At 43.9% G+C, this 22,921-nt stretch overlaps 1 protein-coding gene across 1 annotated transcript in view; it reads right to left on the reverse strand.

Annotated features, from left to right (window-relative positions):
• Window positions 1–204: 204 nt before the first annotated feature.
• TMEM131 (transmembrane protein 131) overlaps window positions 205–22,921 on the reverse strand; it is a 242,518-nt gene continuing 219,801 nt past the window's right edge. Inside the window, exons 32-41 of the mRNA XM_040453962.1 lie at window positions 19,986–20,161; window positions 16,357–16,484; window positions 10,043–10,167; window positions 9,690–9,839; window positions 5,616–5,781; window positions 4,342–4,463; window positions 4,157–4,253; window positions 3,255–3,352; window positions 2,329–2,489; window positions 205–1,272 (exon numbers count right to left, since the gene is read on the reverse strand). Coding sequence (XP_040309896.1) covers window positions 988–1,272; window positions 2,329–2,489; window positions 3,255–3,352; window positions 4,157–4,253; window positions 4,342–4,463; window positions 5,616–5,781; window positions 9,690–9,839; window positions 10,043–10,167; window positions 16,357–16,484; window positions 19,986–20,161 — 1,508 coding nt within the window. The 3' untranslated portion in view covers window positions 205–987. The remainder of the gene's footprint in view (window positions 1,273–2,328; window positions 2,490–3,254; window positions 3,353–4,156; window positions 4,254–4,341; window positions 4,464–5,615; window positions 5,782–9,689; window positions 9,840–10,042; window positions 10,168–16,356; window positions 16,485–19,985; window positions 20,162–22,921) is intronic.

Here is a 22,921-nt window from a genome sequence, read left to right on the forward strand (position 1 = left end):
AGGAAGAGAACATATTAGATGTGTGCATTTTTTTCTATCAGGGACCTTCAGTGACCACCGTGGAAAGACACGGAATTTAGACCATAGGAAGTTCCAGCCACGATAAATCAAACTGCATAGAATAAGGCAATGATAGAAGGGTGTACTTTGGGGTGAGAGAATCCAAATAAATTAATCTTGCTGTAAAGAAGAGACACACAACAATTCAAGGCTTTTGAAAAAAGCATCATTTATTTCAAAGTACAACACAAAGTTGTATTTTTAAGAAATACACATTCAATCTTGTATTTCAAGACTTGGCTATGTGCATTTCAGTTTATCTTTAAAATAAATTCAGGTATACAAATGGTACATACCTCAAGTACAAACAGCACAGAAAATGCATATGGTCTCAACTGAATGTTTTTACATTCATTCACTGTTCTTAAAGTTGACTTACATTTCTGTAATCTGCTTTTAAACCAAGACAGCCTTATTTTAAAAAAATACTCTGTATTTTTCAGCACAAAGTCCTCATACGTTTTTAAAATTAGATCTTGGCGCATAATATTGTGAAATTATTAAAAACCAAACTTGGTAATTTAATAAAATTGTCACATGCCAGGACTTCTGATTCAACTCAAATTATTTCCTTAGCTGTAAATGTCAAATTTGTGTTCATACAGATAAATAAAGGATGGAAGAAGACAGGTGGTGGAAACTTGATAGCAGTTAAGGTTTTTAGATGTACAGGCCTTATTAGAGTTTGTGGCTGAGTCCAGACTTTTCCCTAAAAGCACAACAGCAAATCTCATATTATCGTAATTGCAAGAAAGATCTGAAAGAAGCGAGTGGTACGAGCCTGCCCTGCTTGAATCTGTTTTGCAAAGATGAGGAGGGTGGGGAGTGGGAAGCTACAGCAGTAACAGCCTTAAAATATGTCTCAAAAACTGGCATATCATGATCTAGATGAGGGGCCCCCACTTTTTTTTTTTTTTTTGCCTAATTTCAATTCTCATGAGGGAAGTGTGAATTAGACCAAGGGTCAGAGCTTCTTCTTCCGATTGTGGGGCTCCATATCCGCCACGGGTTGTACGTTTGCCCCAGATCATCGGCCGGACTGGAGGTGGAGGGAGCATGAGGAGCAGAGGAGGTCTCTGTGCCCATGAGGCCGATGCTTGGCAGCGTGCTGGCTGGGGTGGAGAAGGGCAGGGTGCTATTCAGGCTGCTGGACCAGATTGAGTTGCAGAATGGAGTGGTGGACCACAAGCTGCTGGTGTTGCCAAGGATCGACTGACAAGACAGAAAACATAGCATGGAGCATCGGGGCTGACAGGCGCGCAGGTGGGACGCGGGTGAAGGTTAGGCTACAAACTGGGACTGGGCCGCAGCTTCGATAACCTTCTTTATCTTGTATATAAATGTTTCATATATACGGGCATCTCAGGGTCTGGTGTTTTAAAGAAAGGTTGGCAAACTACAGTCGGAGGGCCAAATCCAGCTCTGCCTGTTTCTGTCCACAGGAGGTCTGCCGGAACACGGCCGCACCTGCCTGTGGCCGTGCTGTCCCACTACTTCTGTGCTGCCGTGGCGCAGGTGAGCAGACGTTACAGAAGCAGCAGGGCCCGCAAAGCCTAAGATCTTTCCCGACCCCTGTTTGAAAGGCACCTTAACCATTCTTTAAAAATGAAGCTAAAATGATTACAGTGAATATAAGTTTGAAATCCATGAAGGTAAAATATCTCCTGTCCAACCCTGCTTGTCTAATTTAGTTTTCCTGAGAATGAAGAAAGAATCACAGTGGGATATTTTTTTCTGTCATAATTTTGTGAAAGCTGAAACCAGTAATTATTTTCCTTGGTAAGAATACTTTTTTGGTGCATGGTCTTTACGGAAAAATCTAGCTGAGAAACGCACACTGGAAAAGCTCAAGCTAAGACACAGGTGTTTCTCAGAAGCAAAATAAATGTGACCCTCCAGCAGCTTGCTCCTGGGGGGCTGAGGGACTGCAGGATGGAGAGGGTGAAGGCCACCCTCAGTCGCTGTCTGGCCCCAGCCACAGGTGGGGCAGATTTACAGGTTGGGAAGACGCTGGAATGACTTTTCTCTACTAGGAGACCAAACCCACAGCTGCTCATTTGTTGTTTCTATAATTTGACTGTAACAGCTCTGAAGAATACTGATGGGTCACTCTGGCAGAGTAAGAACACAGCAATGGAGACAATAAAAGAACTAACCTGACCCTTCCACATTGCTCTCTGGCTTTTATAACGGTGCCAGCGCTGCCTGAGTGACAGTGACAGCAGTAATAATGAGGGTTCAGGTGAGGCCCAAGCCCCAAGTACTCACAGAGGCCGTGTGGGTCGGGGAACCGGAGCTGGCTGGCCAGGAAGGGCTGGGATCCGTTGCTGGAGAGTCCCAAAGGTAGGAAGGGCCACTACTAAACTCGTTCCAGCCCCTCTGGGAGGCCTGATTGCACGACCGAGATAACCCGAGTTTGCTGAAAACTTCTGCAAGTAAGGAAGCAATCAATTCTGTATCTTATGTTGCCACACTCACTCATGTAGGACGAGATGGGGCATTCAGAGGCACATATCCCCCATTGCTCACTTGGAGTCTCACACCTGCTCTGCCAGCTCCCACCACACCCCAGGGAAGATGGGGAACAGGGGGCGTTCCCCACAACACAGGCACATGGCACACAATCTGAGCTCTTTACCCACACCCATCACTGGATGACATCAAGTGCAAATACCCCATCTCTGACATGACCGTGGTGAATGCAAAGCTTGCACTGTTGCCTCTAATTCTGGACAGCAAGTAAGGAGCCCAGCACAGCCAGGAGTTGTATTTCAGACACAAAATCCTTTCTCGAAGTTCTTAAATGCTGGGAATACAAACCAACTGGCACTCCCAGCACTAAGCTCGTGCCTTTGGCTTTGGGCCTGTGGGGAAGTGGAGGTGGAACAAGAGACCCTTTTGAGAGCTTCACGCTGGGCTTCCTTCTTCCCCGGGCTACAGTACCAGGGGCTGAGCAGGGCTGGGCTCCTGAGCACCTGTCTGGGAGAGAAGCCTCGGCCCCACTGCCTTAAAATCAGCCTGTGTATCTCATGTCTGTTGGGACCTGACTACAATGACGAAGAAACGCACCTTTTAGAAATGTCTACTGAGTGACAGCCTTTCCTATTTCAGTGGGCCTCTTTACACAAACTAGACTTCGTCTTCCTCTCTTGTCTACAGGCTTATCATTTACAGGTCTAGTGTTAAACACTCACCACCAGTTAGGTTAAAAGAATTTCCGAATGCCGAGAATGAATTGAGGGGAGTGAAGTCGGGGCTGCCGGGGTTGCTGGCAGGACTCCACAGACCCGAGCTGGATGTTACAGGAGGAAAACACAACACACAGAGATGTACGGTGGTTAGCGGGGACGGGCCCATTACAGCCTCACAAACAGCAGACACTGCTTCAACTGGGGGTGCTCAAATATTAAAGACAAAGGCAGAACTGGAGCATGGCTTCTCTGCCATGAAGGATTAAGCACGGAGAGGTTCTAAGCTTCTATCCTACCATAAGCTGTGAGTTGGGTTCAAAGCGAGTGTTCTGAAGAGAAAATAGCTATTTTTTCCCTTATGTTTACTTTCTGGTAATGGGGGATTTATTTAAAAACTTTCAAATCTAGGACTCATTCCTTTTAGTGCAAAGTAGGTAAAATTGGGACTATCCTGACAGTGTTAACTGATATTTATCTGGGACCATGAGCCAAGGCAAGCACTGTATGTCGCCATGCCCAGTAGGATTGCTGTGGGTCAGGAAAGTGGCATGTCCAATAATTTACCATAAGCTGTCTAGCACTGGCTTCAATTTCCTTCTCAAGCACATTTTTGTTCTATGTCTGATTATCAGATCACATCCTGTCCTGTGACAGACCATGATAATGAAGAAGGATGAGCACACATCTGAATCCCTGAGATGCCACGTGTGCCTCCTTCCCTGTTGGGGGTGCCGCCAGGGGGAGCACAGCAAGTGGCTCTGATTCCACACAACAGACAGGGGTTTCTAGAGGTGCTGATTGCTTTGATGGCCTACCTGTAATCTAGGGGAGACACAAGTATGGACAGAAGAGGCTAACTTGCCTTGAGGAACATTTATCTTTCAATTAAGAATGGTCTACTGTACCTGTCTGAACCGTCGCTGTCAACAGGAGTGTGTGAAATGCCAAGGCTGCTGGGAAAATCGGTTTTGTTTGAAGAAACTTTAGCAAAGCCATTCCCTCCTGTAACAATACACTCTGAATCAATCAACTGGGCAATTCTGCCCTGCCCACAGCCCGGGTGTGACCGGTCCAACACCAAGCCACTCACCTGGGCTCTTGTCATACCCGGCTGTGACTGCAGCAAAAGTGGGGTTGCCGTTCTTGCCAGGGAGTGAGGCTGCTTTTGTCAATTTGTGTTTGCTTCCATTTGGCTGCTTGGGTTTAGGGTCACTTGAAGGGAGAAGCAAAGACCAAGGTCATTCCTCATCAGCATTGTCCACAGCAGACGGCCGCTGGGGGCCCTTGTCTCAGGCGGTGGGACTGCCACAGGACTGAGTGCACACAGTACTTTCATTGCGGCCCGGCCCAGGGCAGCCCCCAGTCCACAGCCCAGCCTCATGCAAAATGCTCCCACACCTGAGACTGTGCAGTCTGATGGGACATAGGGACTTGGGGGAGAGGTACAAAAATATAGGGCCCCTAGGAAAGAGATGAGGGAGGGGATGAGCTGACTGGACGAGGGACTGGAAAGGCTGCAATCCCAGCAGAGAAGAGCACCAGAGAGGGAGCCAGCGGGTTGTAGAACGAGGAGAACAAGAGATTGCCGGTGGGCAACAAAGCTCTACAGGGCTCATCTCCTCCTGTCAGGAGCCAGTGAGGGGCCTGATTCAGCAAGGTCCCAAGCAGGGCAGCCTGCCCCCAGCCTCAGTGGTTACTGCCTCTTTGGCGAGAGAGAAAAACTAGGCAGGGTTGCTGCAGGTGGGTAGGTGGCTCCCCAAGTGAAAGGCTGGGATGGTGATGGCACCTGAGCTGTGCTTGCTGGGGGTGACAAGCGGAGCTGACAGCAGTGCGGACACGCAGTAAGAACTTGTTACAGGCTCCTCACTCTCGCTGCTAACTTAGGCAAATACAGTGGGGGCTGTGGACCTCCAGGGAGGAGTGCAGTTGGGAAGGTGCCTCCCAGGGGCACAGCACTTCCGGCAGCACCTCTTGCGACAGCCAGGCTTGTGCCAGACCCTGCTCTTTTAACTGCTCAGCTCCATTGCTTTAAGCTCAAAATAAATGTCCCATAAAGCCACGTCCTCCATGCACAGGGCATCTGTAGATCTTCATTTAATACTCAGGATGCTTACTGACTCTAGAATTATAATGTAATTCTAAGTTAAATGATGAACCTGTTGGTTCCTGGGTGATGAAAGCTAACGACTGGAGTCTGGCATGGACATGGGAGCACTGACCCTGGGCAAGGGCAGAACACTGAACAGCACAGGTGTGAGAGGCAGGACAGGACAGCAGGCTGTGGCCACTGAGCATTTCCACTTGAAGGGGGCAAGCACCTGCAGAACTTAAGTTATCTGAAGAGTGGTGGAGCCAGGGACCCACCTGTTGGAGCTGCTGTTGACGATGCTGCTGTAGCTGCCCCGGGCTGCAAACGGGCAGGGGGCGGCGGGGGGAGAAGGAGAGGCAGGTGTCGGTGAGGTCTGGCGTTGTTTTAAGAATATGTCTGCATTGAGGGTTTGCAGAGAAAGTTTATAAAGACTATCGGTAGCTGGAAATGAAAAATAAAAGGTCTCATTAATGTGTTTTGATTTTTACTCTTCAAAATTAGTTACTTTTGAGGTTCTGATACAATGCAGAACTCAAGTTCATCTACAAAGAAAAAAAAGTAAAGCTTTTACATGTGTTCTGTTTAAAGGTCTGAAAGGAAAGAGGGAAGTCGTGTCTCTCTCTGCAGTAGGAGACTTCCCGAGAATCACCTGCACGACCCATCCTCTCTGTGCTCTGCAGGACCCTCCTGGACAGCTTCTCCCACCTCAGGCTGGGAAGGTGGCTTTCCCATGTCCTTCAGGCATGCACAGGGAGAGCCAATGACTAGAACCTGAAAGAGTCTCTGTGCTTCCACCCAGGCTCACACCTGCAAAACACCCTTGAGTTCTATTCCATGATGCTACCCCGCACTCCTCTGGCAGGCCTGGTGTGTGGCCGCCCCCAGTCCGTTTTTCAAGGATATGAGCTAGGAGTCCTGCTGCCCTTTAGGGTAATGTGCACACAGCTGTTTGAAAATCTTAAAAAATTTGTTTAAAACAGAAAAAACTGTTGTGAAAAACCTATCCTGCTCTCACTAAAAGCAAATACATAGAACTTCGTTCAGCAAATGGTATCGTCTTGCACGTCCACCGTGTGCAGCGTGGTGGCATCCTGCTCCAGCTACTGCGAAACAGTCTCCATGGGCTCCCGGTGTGCAAGGCTGCCTTGCCTTGTCCTCCTTGTTTTCCATCCCTGCCCAACACAGCTCTGTCCAGGTTGGCACATTTCCACCTCATCCCCTCCTGATTCCCCTTCACGCCCTGTGCAAGCCCTGCCCACAGTGAGGACAGTTTGCTCTACTCCTATTTTCTGTGAAGGGTCTGTTTCATCTCACTTCCAGAACAGAAGCCTGCTCAACACAGTGGTTCAACTTCCCTTGTGATTCTCTCCTGCACCAGTGGTTCCCCTAAACCCCCAGGGCTCGGGGCCTGGATAAAACCGCATGTTCCTTGACTGTGTCAAGGCATCCGTTATGGTGTTGCCATGCTAAGCACACTTCTTGAAGCCCAAGGTATCCACTCACTCCCCATCTTCAGTGCCACCTTGTGATCTACCCCAAGAATTCTGACTTTCCTCAGTGGTGCTGGCACGTCACACACTGTCCTTGTCTCCACCCCACCAACTTTCACCCGTGGTTATGTGGATAATCCTCACATGTTCTGTTGTCTGCTGACTCGATGTCCATGCTCAGGGCCCGTCTCAAATGCTATCTCCTATATGGGCCCTGCTCAAAGCTCTCCACCTTTCTGCCTGCCTCAAAAGCCCCTAACATAGTGTGTGTCTGATATCACCTCTATATTGTAGGGCCATTATCTGTACAACTGTCCTGACCCTTCCCTAGCCACTCCTTGTAGGACACCTTCTCTGACTCTGACCCCACCCCCCACCCTGCCCCCGAAGTGAGCTGGGAACTGCCCACGCTGGAACGGGCCACACTCTGCCTTGTGTGTGCTCGCTCGCCCCAGGTGCCTGTCCTGGTGGGGGTGGGGGGGCAGCGTGTGGTGCATCCCTTGGCAGCTCTCCTTTAGTGGGATGTGTTTTACTGGGCCCAGTAGCTGCAGAAGCACTTACTAAATGTCAGAACGAAACAGGAGAAGAAAAGTCAGAAAAACATCTTATGGAATAATGCTTGATGTAGGAAGGGAAGATGGGGGAAGGTAAGGGGTGGCCAAAAATAGTACAGGACATGGGCAATTAAGAGAACTTTTTGACTCAATATATTTCCTCTGTGGCTATTTGCCTTTTAGTAACCCCTTGGATATGTTGTCTGTTTAAACCACAAAATTATTCCAGGAGAATTTTCTCAGCATCTCCTATGGGTACAGGGCACCACGCTATAAGGGGTGCTACTTGGGGTAGAAAGATCTCTACACATGGATTCCCAGCGAAGTGCAGGCTTGCACAGCCCTGAGTGGAAAATGCTTTAGTCCGCTGGGAACCCTAGGAAATGAGGCACTGCTAAGAGGGCATGGAGGCTAGCAGTCTCAGCCAGAGAAATTATTAGCAAAGGGTGAAGGGAAAAAAAGACTGAGAAAGCAGGGGTGGAGGAAGTTTACTGGACTGATTCTTACTGGTTTCATATAGCAATATTGTGTATATAGTGGAGCCCTGCGAGAACTTTCTAGTAGGCTGGTGGTGAGAACAGAGAGGTTACAGGATGTGGGATCAATGTAAGGTATTCATTGGCTGAAAAAACAAAATAATTATGCAGATGTGGGCCTTGGAGCAAGTATACACTTTTTCCAGTGGCAAACCATCTAGCTGTATGACAGTGAGCTCTGCTCTGAGGCACTGGGCTCTCTCAGCCTTCATGGATGGGCCTGGGGAGGAAACAGAGGCCCAAAGAACTGTGCTTTCCAAACATTTTCTTCTCCAGACCATTTGTCTCGCATTTCTCACATTTCTTCCCTCCTGAGGTGTGGAGCCAAACTCCCACTGGGTTGGATCTGGTCATCCTTCCCTCCTCTGTCCCAAAGGAGTGATGTCCGCATGTTCATCAGGTGCCACTTTGGTGACAACACCCGTCACAGCCAATGATCTTGTCTCGAAGGCTGTGTCCGGTGACGGCCCTCTTTACCACATCATGTGTTGTTACTCACACTAGCAGGGCTTATGTTTACTTTACTGGGCTACAGACAACCCCATGGAACTGGCTCCTCAGGGATGTTGTATTCCCAGTGCTGGAAACCTCCCTCTGTGGTGGAGGTAAGGTCTGTTTAATGCAGAACTGCCCAAGTCACAAACTATAAGCCTAGGACTGGTGTCTAGCTGAAACCTCAGAGGGGAATCTAAGGAGCAAAAAGCATTCAGCCTGGATGCAAGGACTACAGAGAGACTCGTGTGAGATCTCTTGAATGACCAGGGATTTAGGTTTATATCTCATCCCAGGCAAAAAACAGCACTAAAAAGTGCCAGGAGATCTCACGGCAAATAGGGGGCTACAGGTTTTAACACAGAAAGCGTCTCTTTCCATTGCATATTTATGTAAGTGAAAATGTGAAAGACGCCACGCTTAATGTACATGGCACCTGGATTTCCAAGTTCTTTGATCTCATTCAACTTTGAGGGCTTCAGTCACCCACTGTTCATTTAAATGTCCCTTCACCCCAAACAATCCTGTTGTTCAACCCTAATTTTCCCTTTGGCACAAACTGGCCAAGTGTGAGTTCTAACACTGTGGTGAATGTAGATGAATCAGTCCTCAGGCTGGTCCTCTCTTGACCCCAAATCCTTAAAATTAGGCCCCTCCCTGGGTTCGTCTCTGTTGTCTTCTATTTTGGGTCCTAAGTATCCAGGGCGAGGACCTCTCTTTTTAGTAGCCTGTGCTACTGTCATGATTTACTGCAGGCCAAATCGGACGAACAAGGTCAAGAAGCTAGTGAGAAAAATAATGAAACCTTCACACAGGAATGTGTTATGTTTTCCATAAACACATGGAAAAGATGTGGGTAAAGGTGAAAGAAGACTGAATTTTTACAAAAATGATTACACTGTAAACGTATGAGGAACTAGTCAGAGAAGATACTGTTGAGTGAATGATTTCATAAAATAGTATTTCTTTGGATGATTCACTGCTCCAGCCAGATCTTCCCATTTTCTACACTGGGAAGTGGTGTGGTCTACCAGCTCTGAAAAAAAGAGTCCTAATGTGAATTGTCTGTCGGTTTCTCTGGTGTAAATACTCCTACCACAGCCAAACAAGCTATGACAGTTTCACAACTGGCAGACTATTGAACAATGGGCTTTTGCTGGCTGGTACAAGTGGGCTCTAGCAGACCACAGAGGCCAGGCCTCCTTTTAACACCATATGCCCTGGGGAGTTTTCCTGCCCAGTGTGGGGCACCATGGTTTCCAAATATCCATACTTACAGCTGCCGGGTTTGTGAACTGGCACAGAATCCCATTCCGGTGGTGGAGAGTCTTTTTCACCCTCTGAGCTACTCGTGTTGCCTAGTTCTTGACTATTTGGGAGGAATTTTGCTAGGGCAGGTGGCCTGTTATCCACTAACTTATTTGTACCTGCACAAAAACCAGGGAAAAAAAACCATTAATGGAAAATAATTCCTTTCTTTCAGATCTGTTTCAACGAACCTTCTAATGAGGACGAGAATACCACCCTAGCCTTTTAAAGCACTGAAAACTACTAATCGATTACTGGCACCTCACAACTAATAATTACTAATACAATGAATTATGAAAATATATTACTCAAATGAAAATACCTTTTGTTTTCTGGGAATTTTGTGATTTGGATCCACTTGTCAATGCAGTTGGAAGAGGAATCTTGGTTGGGAGATTTCTGCGTTGTTTACTTTCCAGTGGGGGAGTATAGGAGAGCTCTAAAGAGCTGAAAGACAGTTATGGATGGAAAATTCAAATTTATGCCTTTGTTTTACAGCAAAGAGTAGAAGTTACTGATCGTGCTACAATTTCCATTGCATTTTCTAATCTAGCTTTCTTAGGCACTATGTAGTCATGATCCTAACTTAGCACTGGCTGCTTTCCAAACATTTCTAAGACTGTTCAGGAGACACTTGCAGATTTATCCTTTGCTTTTCTGAGTGCTGACAAACTGAAGTCCATTATCTGAAAATCTGTAATGGGTCAGAGCACCTACCTCACATAATGTGTACAAAGCCTTTAGCACAAACTTGCCATTTTCGGGGTTGCTAACCACAGTTATTTTGCTTGTGAATGAGTCTCTCCCAGCATCTAGACTACTAGTGAGATTCTAGAATGTGGAGCCTCTGAAAGGTCTCAGACTTAAAATGTCAAGGCACCTGCTATCCAAAACTTTAAACACATTTTTTTCTCACAGAAACCACGAAATGAACCAGGGCTAAGTTCCTGGGTTGCCTATGAAAATCCACTAACTCACTGCAGAATAGCAGGACTGAACTACTTGCCTAAGGTCTAGGGTGAGTAGGGTGAGATGAATTTTCTTCTTTATTCTTGGAACTCAAGGTTAACCCTGGGCAAAAATTTAAATATTATTTTTATTTATTTAGAGTGTACATGTGTTCTAAAAGATTTAGAGGTAAGCTTAACATAATAAACATATAAAAATAGAACTGGCTCTGAACTTCCTGTCCAACAAGGCAGAATGGCAGGCATGATGAGCTATTTTAAGTTTCCACACCCTGATGAAGAAAACATTAAAATTTGTTGGCAGAGAAGCAATCTCTAGGACAAATGGGTAGGTGACCCATATAAGGTAGCAGTGTGAGCAGTGTAACTATCTGGGCCATAAGGACATTCTTTACCAAGTTGCTTCTGTAATGCCCACCAAGATCAAGTTGTAGGCTTGGGAAGGCCTCTGACAGGAGTTAAGCTAACAAGTCCAAGAAGGGCACTTTCTAGTGAAGGCTGAGACACAGCTTAGAGAACCCAGTGGCCCCTTACGAGAATTCTTCCAAAAATCATCAGTGATCTCCATCATGCTCCTGGTGATGGTCAGAAAACTGTCAGTTCAAGGCTGAACTGATAGCTTGCTTTTCATTAAAAATCCGACAAAGTTTACTGGCTGATTTAGATGTTCTAAAATGGGTGTATCTCTGGCATTTTCCACCTTAGTGTACTTCCTGTCCTGTCCCCAACCTTGAGGTGTGTGACCCCAACACCCCACTGTGGCCTCCCCCGCCCATGCTTCAGATTCTTTTATTTCTTTATGCACCACATCATCTTCCTTCCGTTGCTACGCCAACTTCTCACTTCTGGAAGGCAGCCAATTTCTGCTAGGTCCTGGGACAGGGACAGCCCATTATACTAATTCACACCTGATTTCAAAGGGCAGAAAGGTTCAAACCTTCCAGATAAAATAATATGTAAATATTATTAATAATATAAATACAGTTTAACAGAGGCTATTTGCAAATATTTATATGGGTGTAAGGCAAAGGTCATTTTCTTTCTTTCGTTTCTCCATATTTCACACAATTTTTTTTTTAAAGTTTATTTATTTTTGAGAGACAGAGACAGAGTGTGAGCGGAGGAGGGGCAGAGAGAGGGAGACACAGAATCCAAAGCAGGGTCCAGGCTCTGAGCTGTCAGCGCAGAGCCCGATGTGGGGTTCGAACTCATGAACCATGAGATCATGACCTGAGTTGAAGTCAGACACTTAACTGACTGAGCCACCCAGATGCCCCTCACAAAATTTTTTTTGAAAAAAGTTTTATTTATTTTTGAGAGAGTGCGTGTGCGTACCAGTGAGCAGGGGAGGGGCAGAGGGAGTAGGAGAGAATCCTAAGCAGGCTGTGCGCTAAGAGCATGGAGCTCAAATGTGGGGCTTGAACCCATGAAACTTGAGAACATGACCTGAACAGAAATCAACAGTTGGACACTTAAGTGACTGAGCCACCCAGGTGCCCCTACAAATTTTCTATAATAAATAGGTATTACGTTTAGAATTAGTAAATGAGCTAACCAAAAATCCAAAGGGCTCAGTTAACCCAAATTATGTAGAATTTTTGGCAGGATAACAAACCGACATGAAAAAATACACTATTTACGGGCAAGATTATTAATGTACAGTTCTATGAATCTTCCAAGTCCTTCCCCTACTGACTGACAGTTATTTAAAAACAACATCTTAAAAAAAACACAAAGGCTCCCATGAAACAGACATCCAGCACTCTGGTGGTGGTGGCGGCAGAGGTGGGTGTGTGGAAGTTATTTTTAAGGAAGTCATTTATAAGTATGGGAGTGGGGGCTATTTATACAAAGTGTAACTCTATGTCGCTATTAGTTGTGTCGTAAAATTAGTTGGTTTTTAAGAAAAACGGTGCCAAACAACTATTTTATTTTCGCTGATTCATACTTTCCTAAATTAAGCTAGATGATCTCTATCAAGAAACCTTTTTGAAGCCTTTGGAATAAAATAGGTAAGAGCTTACTTAATTTAAATGATCTTTCTAAAAGGGAAAAACCATAAGGTGGTTCAGATGCCAGGCCTCATTTTTGCTCATGTAATACACAGTACGTGCCCCTGTCTGGGGGAAGTGGAGAGGCAGATTGCTGAGGGAAAGGGTAGGGCTTTCCCAGTGCTCATGGGTCTGGAGGCCAGGGTGTGAAAGGTGGTGCCTGTGGCCCTGAGCAGAGTGTGCTGTCTGAGCAGATGATTAGAGAGTACAGTTATTCTATGAAGACTTTCCCCACTTAGTTTAGATTACATTTAAGTCACGTAAACATGTAAAATGTTGACAGACAACCAGAGAACAGAAAGATCAATGGATAAACTGCTGTTCTAAACCAGGCCTGATACCACAGAAGTCCTTTTAGTGTCTTAGAGTGAACTCTAATTTCCTGGCATCTTGGACCTAAAATACAGCTTTCTGGAGGTCTACAGGTCCACTTCCTTCTGCGGTGTCAAAGCTGGCCAAAATGGATTGACCGGGTCTCTACCACTGTGACACCATGCTCCACACTCCCAGGAAATGATTTTGTGAAGTGAATTTATGCGAGTATGGTAGGATGTGGCTGCACCAGCAGAGTCCACGACTGAGGCACTGCTCTGGCTTTATCACTACCTATTTATACGAAAACGAATTCTTCGGGGCACCTGGGTGGCTCAGTCAGTTAAGCATCCAACTCTTGATTTTGGCTCAGGTCATCACGGTTTGTAAGACTGAGCCACAGTCTTTTTGAGAGCCCACAATGGGCTCTGTGCTGACAACAGCATAGAGCCTGCTTGGGATTCTGTCTCCCTCTCTCTCTGCCCCTCCCCTGCTTGCTTGCTCTCTCTCACTTTCAAAAAAAACCCAAAAACAAAACAAATTTAAAAAAACAAACAACTAAACCCCCCAAATTCTTCAACATTTCAGGATTGGGGCCTTCTGGCTTAGAGATAACATAATATTCCAATAATATTGATAATATTTAAAGACTAATTTTTCAGAAAGCAAATGCAAGCTAAGCCCACAGATTTCATTAATATTAAAATATCAGTGTTTTGGCTAACTGATATATAGAATAAACATTTATTCCTAATCAGATAAAGCTTCAAAAAGGTGACAATATACAAATGCCTTATTAATGATACCCCTTTTTCAGAGTGCATCTATACCCTTCAGATATGTGGAACCGCAGAGTAACACATTGACAGCACTTCTGAGGTGACAGGAGTTTTGGGTATCACTTAGAACTGGCAGTGATTTTACCTGAGCCACAGAGCAAGGCTTGTCATAACTCACTGTAGACAGGGACTGGCTCTATTCAGAGAGGCCACCTTTCTGGTTATTAAAAAAACCAGTCTGTTTAATTCCATATTTGAGTGACGTACCAACTAATTCTGACTCTTAATACTTTTATCCCCGTGTTTGGGAAAACACAAAACAAGATTGGTGAGTTTAAAGAGATTAGATTAGGAGAGTAAGGCTGCATACGGATTTCTCCAGTTACAAATGACAAGGTAAAAAGACAATTCAGAGAACACTGCTTAAACTGTCTTGCTGGTAATGATTTTTCTCTTGACTATATATCAAGAGAACATGAGTTATCCCTGTAACTGTCCCTTGACTAGGTGGTGGAGAACGGGATACTGTAGCTTTTCGTTTACCAGAGAACTTGAAATCCTTACAAAGCTAGTGGTATTCAAGTGAAGCCTTTTCAAAATCAAATTTGCTAATGGTCAACTTATTCTATAAAAAAATCAGAATACAACAGACGTCAGCAGAAAAGGGATGAGGGTAAAAGTGAACATGTACTATTTGTATAAAAAATACTATGCCTCTGAGCTCAGGCATCAAGGCTAAAACAGTGCAGAATGGGTCAAAGTAACCTGTGGAATGGTTTTGCTATGGAAATCCAGTTAATGGCCAATTTTTAATAAAAAATCAGAATGTAACACAAGTCAGTGGAAGAGGGATGAACGTAAGAATTAACAAGCACTATTTGTTTTAAAAATTATGTCTGACAGCTCAGGCATCAAGGCTAATCATGCAGATTTGACAAAAGTCACCTATGGAATTTTTTATGATAACTCTTAGAAGCTTGGTTTTTAAATTTGTGATACGAATCATAGCCAGATTGTCTATTCTTGCAAGAGCTCCATGAAAACTAGGGTTTTTCATAATTTGTATTTTTTAGCCCTATTTATCTAGAAATATCTGATCAATCACCTAAGCATGAAATAGGCCTAGAAGAATAGTTCTGGTCACTAAGGTATTATTCCTTTCCTGGAGTGCCAGAATATTAGCACTAATTAGTGCCTCAGGATGATTTCTCTCGGGAGAGATCCAAGTGTGTCAACCACTACGCCCCTTGACATTGCTGCTAGCTGGGTCAGATTGGTTCTCATCACACTGTGGGATCGAATCACTCAAATAACAATGTGCATGTAAGAGTGAATTTTAGGTACGAATACTCCACTAATAATGAATGACTGCCATATGCTGTATTATTTCATAAATTTAGGTTAAAGGTTACATTTCACTAGGGTAACACCTAATTTCTTAGTAGGGTTCATGTCCAGTGTAGAGCCCAACACAGGGCTTGAACTCATGACCCTGAAAATTGAGACCTGAGCTGAGATCAAGAGTTGAACCTTTGACCGATTGAGCCACCCAGGCACCCTGACACCTAATTTCTTATTAGCTATTAGTTCTATGGAACAGAATGCCCGTGCCTGAGTTAAGCTATATTTATTACCTAGGTAGAGAGTCTAGTCTATTGGTGCTTCTGGAAAGCTCACATATTGTTCGCCAAATCAAAGTTAGAATAGACCTTCCATAAAAACTAAGGCCAGTTCTAATGATAACAGTGTCTTCCTTTATTAACTTATACCCAATTCTTTCAACTTCCTAGGTTGATGCTCACTTAACACAAAAGGTAAATATCAGCCTCCATGCAGATGGCCATTTTATATGATGAACTATGAAGGGCATGAACAATACTAAAACTAAAATTAGCTTATTAGGTAGATCTAAGGTTTAACGAAAGTATGAAGTAGGCTTAATTAATAACCTAACAGTTCAACTCCTTCATTTACTTGCAGAAAGATTCTGCAGCAAGTCTTCCCTGTGGGGCTCACCAGAATCCTGCTCCATGGTGACTGGAATTGAGTTATTTCCTAGTTAATTCATTTTAGACTTGTCTGATAGGTGATAACTGTCCTGAGCATTAAGGTAAGAACAAATTCTTCCAAGTTTTGTGGCAAAGAATCCTAGAACCCAACTGTAGTGGTGGGTTAGTAAACAGATTCAGAGCTCTTTCTGAGAAAAGTTAGGCTCATACCTGTGGCTGAACTATCAAGGTCACCTTTGTACAGAAGTGAAATGGCTCTCTGCCTGGGAACAAATTACCAACCTAAACTTTCATAACAAGTCATTAACTCTGCCTTTTACATGTCTGACATCAGAAGCATGTGGTCCCCAGTCAACATTAAACATTAGAAAAAAAGCCCAAGAGGAACATGATGCAGTGTATGGCTTTTGTTGCAAAAAACTCCATAAAAACTGACCAACCACAAAAACATTACCTGGATTTCACCAGTAACTTCTTATATATATCTTAGTTCTCTGCACTCATTCATTTTTCTTACCTGGGTTTCACATCTGTTGGGATTTCTTTCTTAACATTTAAGAGTTTTTTGCTTTTTTGCTTCACTTGAGACATTTCATTTTCATGTTTTTCAGGCATGGCTTGTTTTCCCTTTTGCTTTTCTGTATCCTGTAAAAAATGTACACTTAGCTGCTGAGAAGGATTAATAAGTCTATATGAAGGCAGAGACACAAAACCAAAGACAGACCAGATACAACACGTATGTATACAAACAACCACCTCCTTTCTATCTTTATTATGGTTCTCTCAATTTTTTTTAGCCTCTGACTTATTATAATTATGCTTTGGTGAGTCTGAATTATAAAGAATGTTATTTTATTTATACTCCTACTCTGTCTGGGGTGGGTGCAGTGGTAGCAGCAAATTGGTAGCTTCTTATTTTTAAGTATTGGGGAGCAAACCTTGCTTTTTTTTTTTTTTTAATAAGAAAATTCAGCTTGGAATACAATATAAAGTTACACACTCTGGAAATGCTCCTAAATCCTGAGCACAAGTAAAACCCAGGGCAAGAAAACAGCACCGGCAAGTAGTAAGTGTTCGCACCTGTTCACTAAGTGTCCATGAGTGACAATATGGCCGTGAAAGTGTTATGGCGGGTTTAATGCTAACCATTCACCACCAACGAGAAGAAGCTTAGTTATTCATTCACTTACTCAACAAACATTTACCGGTCAGCCACTTGGTGCTAGGCAATGGGGTTACCAAGGGGGCCCAGGCCCTTTCCCCAAGTCTAATGGGGGGGGGGCACACATGACAGCTGGAGATGAACTTGTACCTTCGTGTAGAAATGTTCATTGGCTATGACTGGAGCACAGAAGGGCTGTCTTGCCTGGCTTGAGTGTGGAGCCTGTGCTGAGAAGAACACACCCAAGCTGCACCTTAAAGCTGTACTATTTTCCAGTCCGCCCACTGAGGTTTCTGGCCCCTGACTACTACGTAAGTACAGAAACCACACGTATGCATTTTTATAGTAATTCGACAGTTGTAGCATCCAAGCATGAGACCAGTGGACTTGTCTCCCAAACAGGGCAAGGATCCATTCAGGTATTATGGGACTCTCTGGGGAGTTGCATTTGGCGTGGGTGTGTACTACTTGTGTACAGTAGGACCATCTAGATGACACATGGGAAATAAAAAACACCCTGTTCTTCATCACAAACAGTTTGAGCAGTACTGTGTGCAAGGAAGCACTGAGGCTAATCAGGGGACAGACAGGGGAAGGACAGACTCAGCAAACGAGCACAGCTGTGGGTGTGGGAGGAATTACAAGCATAAAGGTATATGAGAAGCTACCCAGCTTCAGAGTTCATGGTTATTAAGGCAACTTGGGTTTTAACAGGTCACACCAGGTCAATCTATTTAAGTGTCAAGAGTAAATAATCAGGGAAAGGGCTAAAACACCTTCCTGTCCCCACACCTTTTAAGACTATTCTGAATTATTCAAGAATTATTTCTTGACCAGTTGACTCATAAAGGACTTTGTAGACCATGAGCTCTTTGAGGACAAGAACATGGTCTTTTTGTCCTCTGTTGTTTCCCAGACATAAGGTCTGGCACTTGGGTGCTCAGGTATGTAATTTTTTTAAATTTTAATTTGCATTAAAAAAGATTTTGCAGATAGCTGACACAAATGTTACATACATTTCAAGTGTACAACATAGTGATTCAGCATCTCTAGCTGTTATGCTATGCTCACCACAAGTATAGCTACCACCTGTCAGAAATATCACAATATCATTGACTATACATTATCATTGACTATATTTCCTAAGCTGGGCCTTTCACCCCTGTGACCTATTCATTCCATAACTGGAAACCTGTAACTCCCACTTCTCTTCACCCATTTTGCCCATCCCTCCACCCCCTCCCCTCTGGCAACTGCCAGTTCTCCTTATTTGTGGGTCTGATTCTGCTTCTTGTTTGTTTATCCATCTGTTTTGTTTTTTAGATTCCACATATGTGTGAAAGCATGTGGTATTTGTCTTTCTCAGTCTGACTTACTTTACCTAGCCTAACACCCCTCGTCTATGCTGTCGCAAATGGCAAGAGCTCATCCCGTTTAAATGACTGTGTAATAGTCCACCCAATCCCTACTTTTTGAATGAAAGGGTAGAAAAAGGATGGAAAAGACATCTATGGGAAAGTGATTTGTCAAGTCTGTCATCTAGTTAGGAAGGAAACACACACAACTGGCAAACACGCCAGTCACAAAGTAGTAAAAGCACATAAATTATATGCAAGAGTACTGAGGAGGAGGAATAAAAGCTGATCAGAAGGGAGTAGGACGGCAGGCATGAAGGCCGCATGGAGGATTCTGTGCTGTGTTTGCAAGAAGCAAATGGCAGGGAGGAGACCGGAGAAGCAGGAGGAAACGAACAACAGAGAGAATTATGCCAGTGGGTGCGCACAGAATGGCGGCAGACAGGGTCAGCTGGAGAGAAGTGTTAGGAGAAAAGCTGGAAAGGCAAGAAAGGAAGTGAGGAAAAGTTGTGAAGAAAGCCTGTATTGAAAATGCTTTCCAAATGCTTATTTGTATCATCAAAACTGTTGGGATTGCACTCAAAGATGAGTAGATGGCATTCTGCGTTTCTGAAGGAATCTGTTAGAAAGGATATACAACCCAGTACAGAATCCAGTGCTATGGACTGTACTGAGGGCATACAGAGCACCACACCAAATGTGAAGGATGCAAAGGGGAAGGGAGTTGACAAGAAAAATAAGTCACATATAAATTTCATTTAAAAAATTAATATATGCAGATGACACTGTTGGACATCTTTAAGAAATGATTCCTTAGGTTACTAGATTAAAACTGAAAAAGGAATTTGGGCCTAGAGTATTAAAGGCTATATTAGGATCATATTAAATTTGAAATATAGTTATCTGAAAATAAAAATGCCAAAATAGAATTATGCCCTCACTTTTCTACAAAGCACCTATAACTCAGTCTCAGACCCGTTTACAATAGTAACCTTACCTTCCATTTACCTAACACCACTAAGTACCAGACTTTTGCAGTATTATTTGACACTGGTGACTACCCTGATTGCTGAGGACTCTGGGCTATAGGGAAGCTTTCTTGATGTGTTGATGTCTGCTGAGCTGGCCAGTTCTGGGTGACCACTAAAGCCTTGGGTCTTCCCTGAGGCCACCTTCCACTCCAGGACAGTCACTGCCCTCCTGGCAGGAGGAGTGAGCTGCTCCCGAAGCCTGCTGTACCAGCTGTGATAAGACAGGAGAAATCCAATATAATTAAAATGGTCTAGTTCTTTCTCATCCTCTTTTGATACGTAAAATTTGAAACAAATTGCATGAGCCAGGGTAGTTACTATTCTAGATAGTCCCTATCTTTCAAGCAGGGTTTCCAATTTCTAATTATTTTACTTTATCAACATGCTTGCAGATGTTCTTGCCTGGGGGAAATGAAGACCTCCATCCGGGGGGTTGTGACTCCTTCCTGCAAGACAGTGGCTTAGGCCTGCCTGTGCACGCTGAGAAGGAATCCTCAGAACATGTACATATGTTAAAGAGAAAAGGTTCATTCTGTATTACAAAACCCAATCTATGAGACACCTCCTTCCATCGTTTGTTTGGGGGAGCCCGTCATACCTCCTTGAGGAGAGGCTCTGTGTCTGGGTTGGAGGTCTCTGTGGTGGTGGAGGAGCTGTCGTCATCAGCCAAGGAGTCTTTCAGTTCATCTTCCTGTGGCTTTCCCTTTCCCTTCTTCTCCTTTTCCTCTTGCTTCTTAGGTGGTTTCACCTTGCGCTGAAGAGGTTTTCCTTTCCCTGGGGGTGAAAGTCAAAATAAAATAACTTCTTGGTTTTTAAATAGCTCAGAAAACATAGCCGTTATAACTTTTCTCCAAGAGGCTGGACTCTTTTTCTCATTAATAAAGGTTTCTTTCTTCTCTAATTACAGCTTTCCAAATCATGTTTGGCTTTTTGATTAGAATTTTGGTGAAAGTCAATTTTACTGAGGCATAATTAATTTATGTACAGTAAGATAAACCCATTTTAAGTATAGAGTTCAATGACTTTTGGCAAACTCAGTAGTTTTGACCAGTTTATGTCTGTCTTAGAATATTCTTTTTATACTCCACAGGGCGATGCAGCTTTGAAAAGTCACAGAAGTGAAAACCAGAGATCCTTTCAAGCCTGTTTGGAGATGGAAGCCTGAAGGTGATGCCCATGTACATCACCCAAGGGATAGAAGAGGCCCGGAGACAGAACCATGATGGCTGAGTCCGAATCCTGGCTCTCCCTAACAAGCTGTGTGATCTTGGCCTCCCATCTGTAAGCTGGGAAAGACAACACCTCACAGGGTTGTAATGAGGAATTCATAAAGCCCTCAGAGCAGTGCCTGGCACATAAACACCATGGAATGTTCTATATGGACAGAATGAAACAGAGCTATAGAAAGCCTAGTATTTTTATTGGTGTCTGGGTGGCTCATTTGGTTGAGGTCTGACTTTGGCTCACAGTTTGTATCTCACAGTTCGTGGGTTTGAGCCCCATGTCGGCCTCTGAGCTGTCAGCACAGAGCCTGGAGACTGCTTCAGATTCTGTGTCTCCCTCTCTCTGCCCCTCCCCTGCTCATGCTCTATCTCTCTCTCTTTCTAAAATAAATAAACATTAAAAAAATTTAGAAAGCCTAGTCTTTTTAAAAGATGTGGATGTTCCCAAGACAAACAAGAAGCCACAGTACATTTGAGTGCCACTATTTCCCAAGCAGCATTCCATGTCCTGAGTACAGCACCAGCACCAACAACATAATCCCTGCCTTCACAGAGCTTACATTCTAGCTGCATCAGACAGCTGCAGAGAAATCCCTGGATTCCAACACCTGTGGACTCACCTGGGTGGGCAGGCAGGGTAAAGCTGCAGAAGCTGCAGAAGCCACATAAGCCACAGTTTAACCCATTCTATATATGCCAATTAAAAATACATTACTCTGATAATGGTAGCTTAATATGAGTTATTTAAATCCCAACGTTTCATGGCCACTGTTAATTGTTGTCAGAAACTCAAACTTTGGCATCTAGAACAGGGGATAGCAAACCATGGCCCCTGGATGAAATCTGGCCTGCAGCCTGTTTTGTATAGCTTGTGAGGTGGGAATGATTTTTATTTTTTAAGTGATTGGAAAAAGGAACAAGAATATATGACAGAAGGCAGTTTGTGGCACATCAAGCCTCACATATTTATTGTCTGGAAGTAAACTTTTGCTGAGCCTGCTCTAGAAAAAGAATAGGTAAAGCTCTGATTTTTAGGAATGTTATTTTGTCGTTTACTTTCACACTGATTCCAGGGGGTATTACATTTGAAACCATAACTGGGACATTAAGTCTCAAAAATCGAGAAGCCTTTGTTTTAGCAGAAGATCGGTCAGTTGGTTTATTTACAGCCTCTGATCCATCTTGACTGGCTGCAGCTCCTCTCTGCCATGGCAGAAGGGAAGGAGCCGGTCCTACTCTGGCCCCAGGAGCCCCTGGATTTCTCAGATTCTGAGTTCAACAGTTCATGCTGAGAGCCCTTCAAACTTCCCCACACGATAGAGATCAATCCCCCATGCAATGAATTTCTCACCTGCAATTATACAATTTTGTCATGCTTAGGTTCACTGTGTGAGAGGCACTACCTATATAAATAATCGTATTTACAATAACCTGAAACTAGCTTAATAAATTGGAAAGTGTTAGAAGTGATACATTTTTTAAAGCTGGACTCAAATATTGACGACATGGATACACAAAGGAGAAAAAGACACTGAACAAACCAAGAGTTAAACTGAAAACTTGGGTAAAAAAAAAAAAAGCTTATCTCACAAAAGACTAGTTTACACTTTTTACCTCCAAATCCCCATCTTTTATTAATTTCTTAATATGCTGCACTTGCACTTGTCCCCAACACCTTATTGAATGGCATTTTGAAAAGGTTATCAATAACTCCTTAGCTGTCAATACCAATGACCTCTAGCACTCCTCTTCTACAAGACCTGTTTGGACACTAGAATATCCCATCTCCCTCCCCGCCCCACCTTACGTCACATTATTATCCTTTTCTGGTACTGGGATTCTTTTGGCAACTTTTTTTGCTGGCTTCATCTTTGCTGATGTTTCCTGGAGATCTGCCCTTGGAACTTCTTTCTCCTTTATAGTCCCCCCAGGGGCTCACTTTAATTAATTTGACATAAACAATTCAGATCTAAAATGCCCAAACTGAGTTAAATATCCTAAAAAACATCTTTTGGGTTCTCAGTCTGTAACAATCATACTTAATCTGCTGTAATTTAGACTAATCTGGGGTGCTTTTTTTTTTTAATATGAAATTTATTGTCAAATTAGTTTCCATACAACACCCAGTGCTCATCCCAACAGGTGCCCTCCTCAATACCCATCACCCACCCTCCCCTCCCTCCCACCCCCCATCAACCCTCAGTTTGTTCTCAGTTTTTTGAGTCTCTTATGCTTTGGCTCTCTCCCTCTCTAACCCCCCCCCCTTTTTTTTTTTGTCTTCCCCTCCCCCATGGTCTTCTGTTAAGTTTCT

The sequence above is a fragment of the Herpailurus yagouaroundi genome, unplaced genomic scaffold, assembly GCF_014898765.1.
Source record: "Herpailurus yagouaroundi ecotype Mexico unplaced genomic scaffold, PumYag 210, whole genome shotgun sequence".
Classification (NCBI taxonomy): domain Eukaryota; kingdom Metazoa; phylum Chordata; class Mammalia; order Carnivora; family Felidae; genus Herpailurus; species Herpailurus yagouaroundi.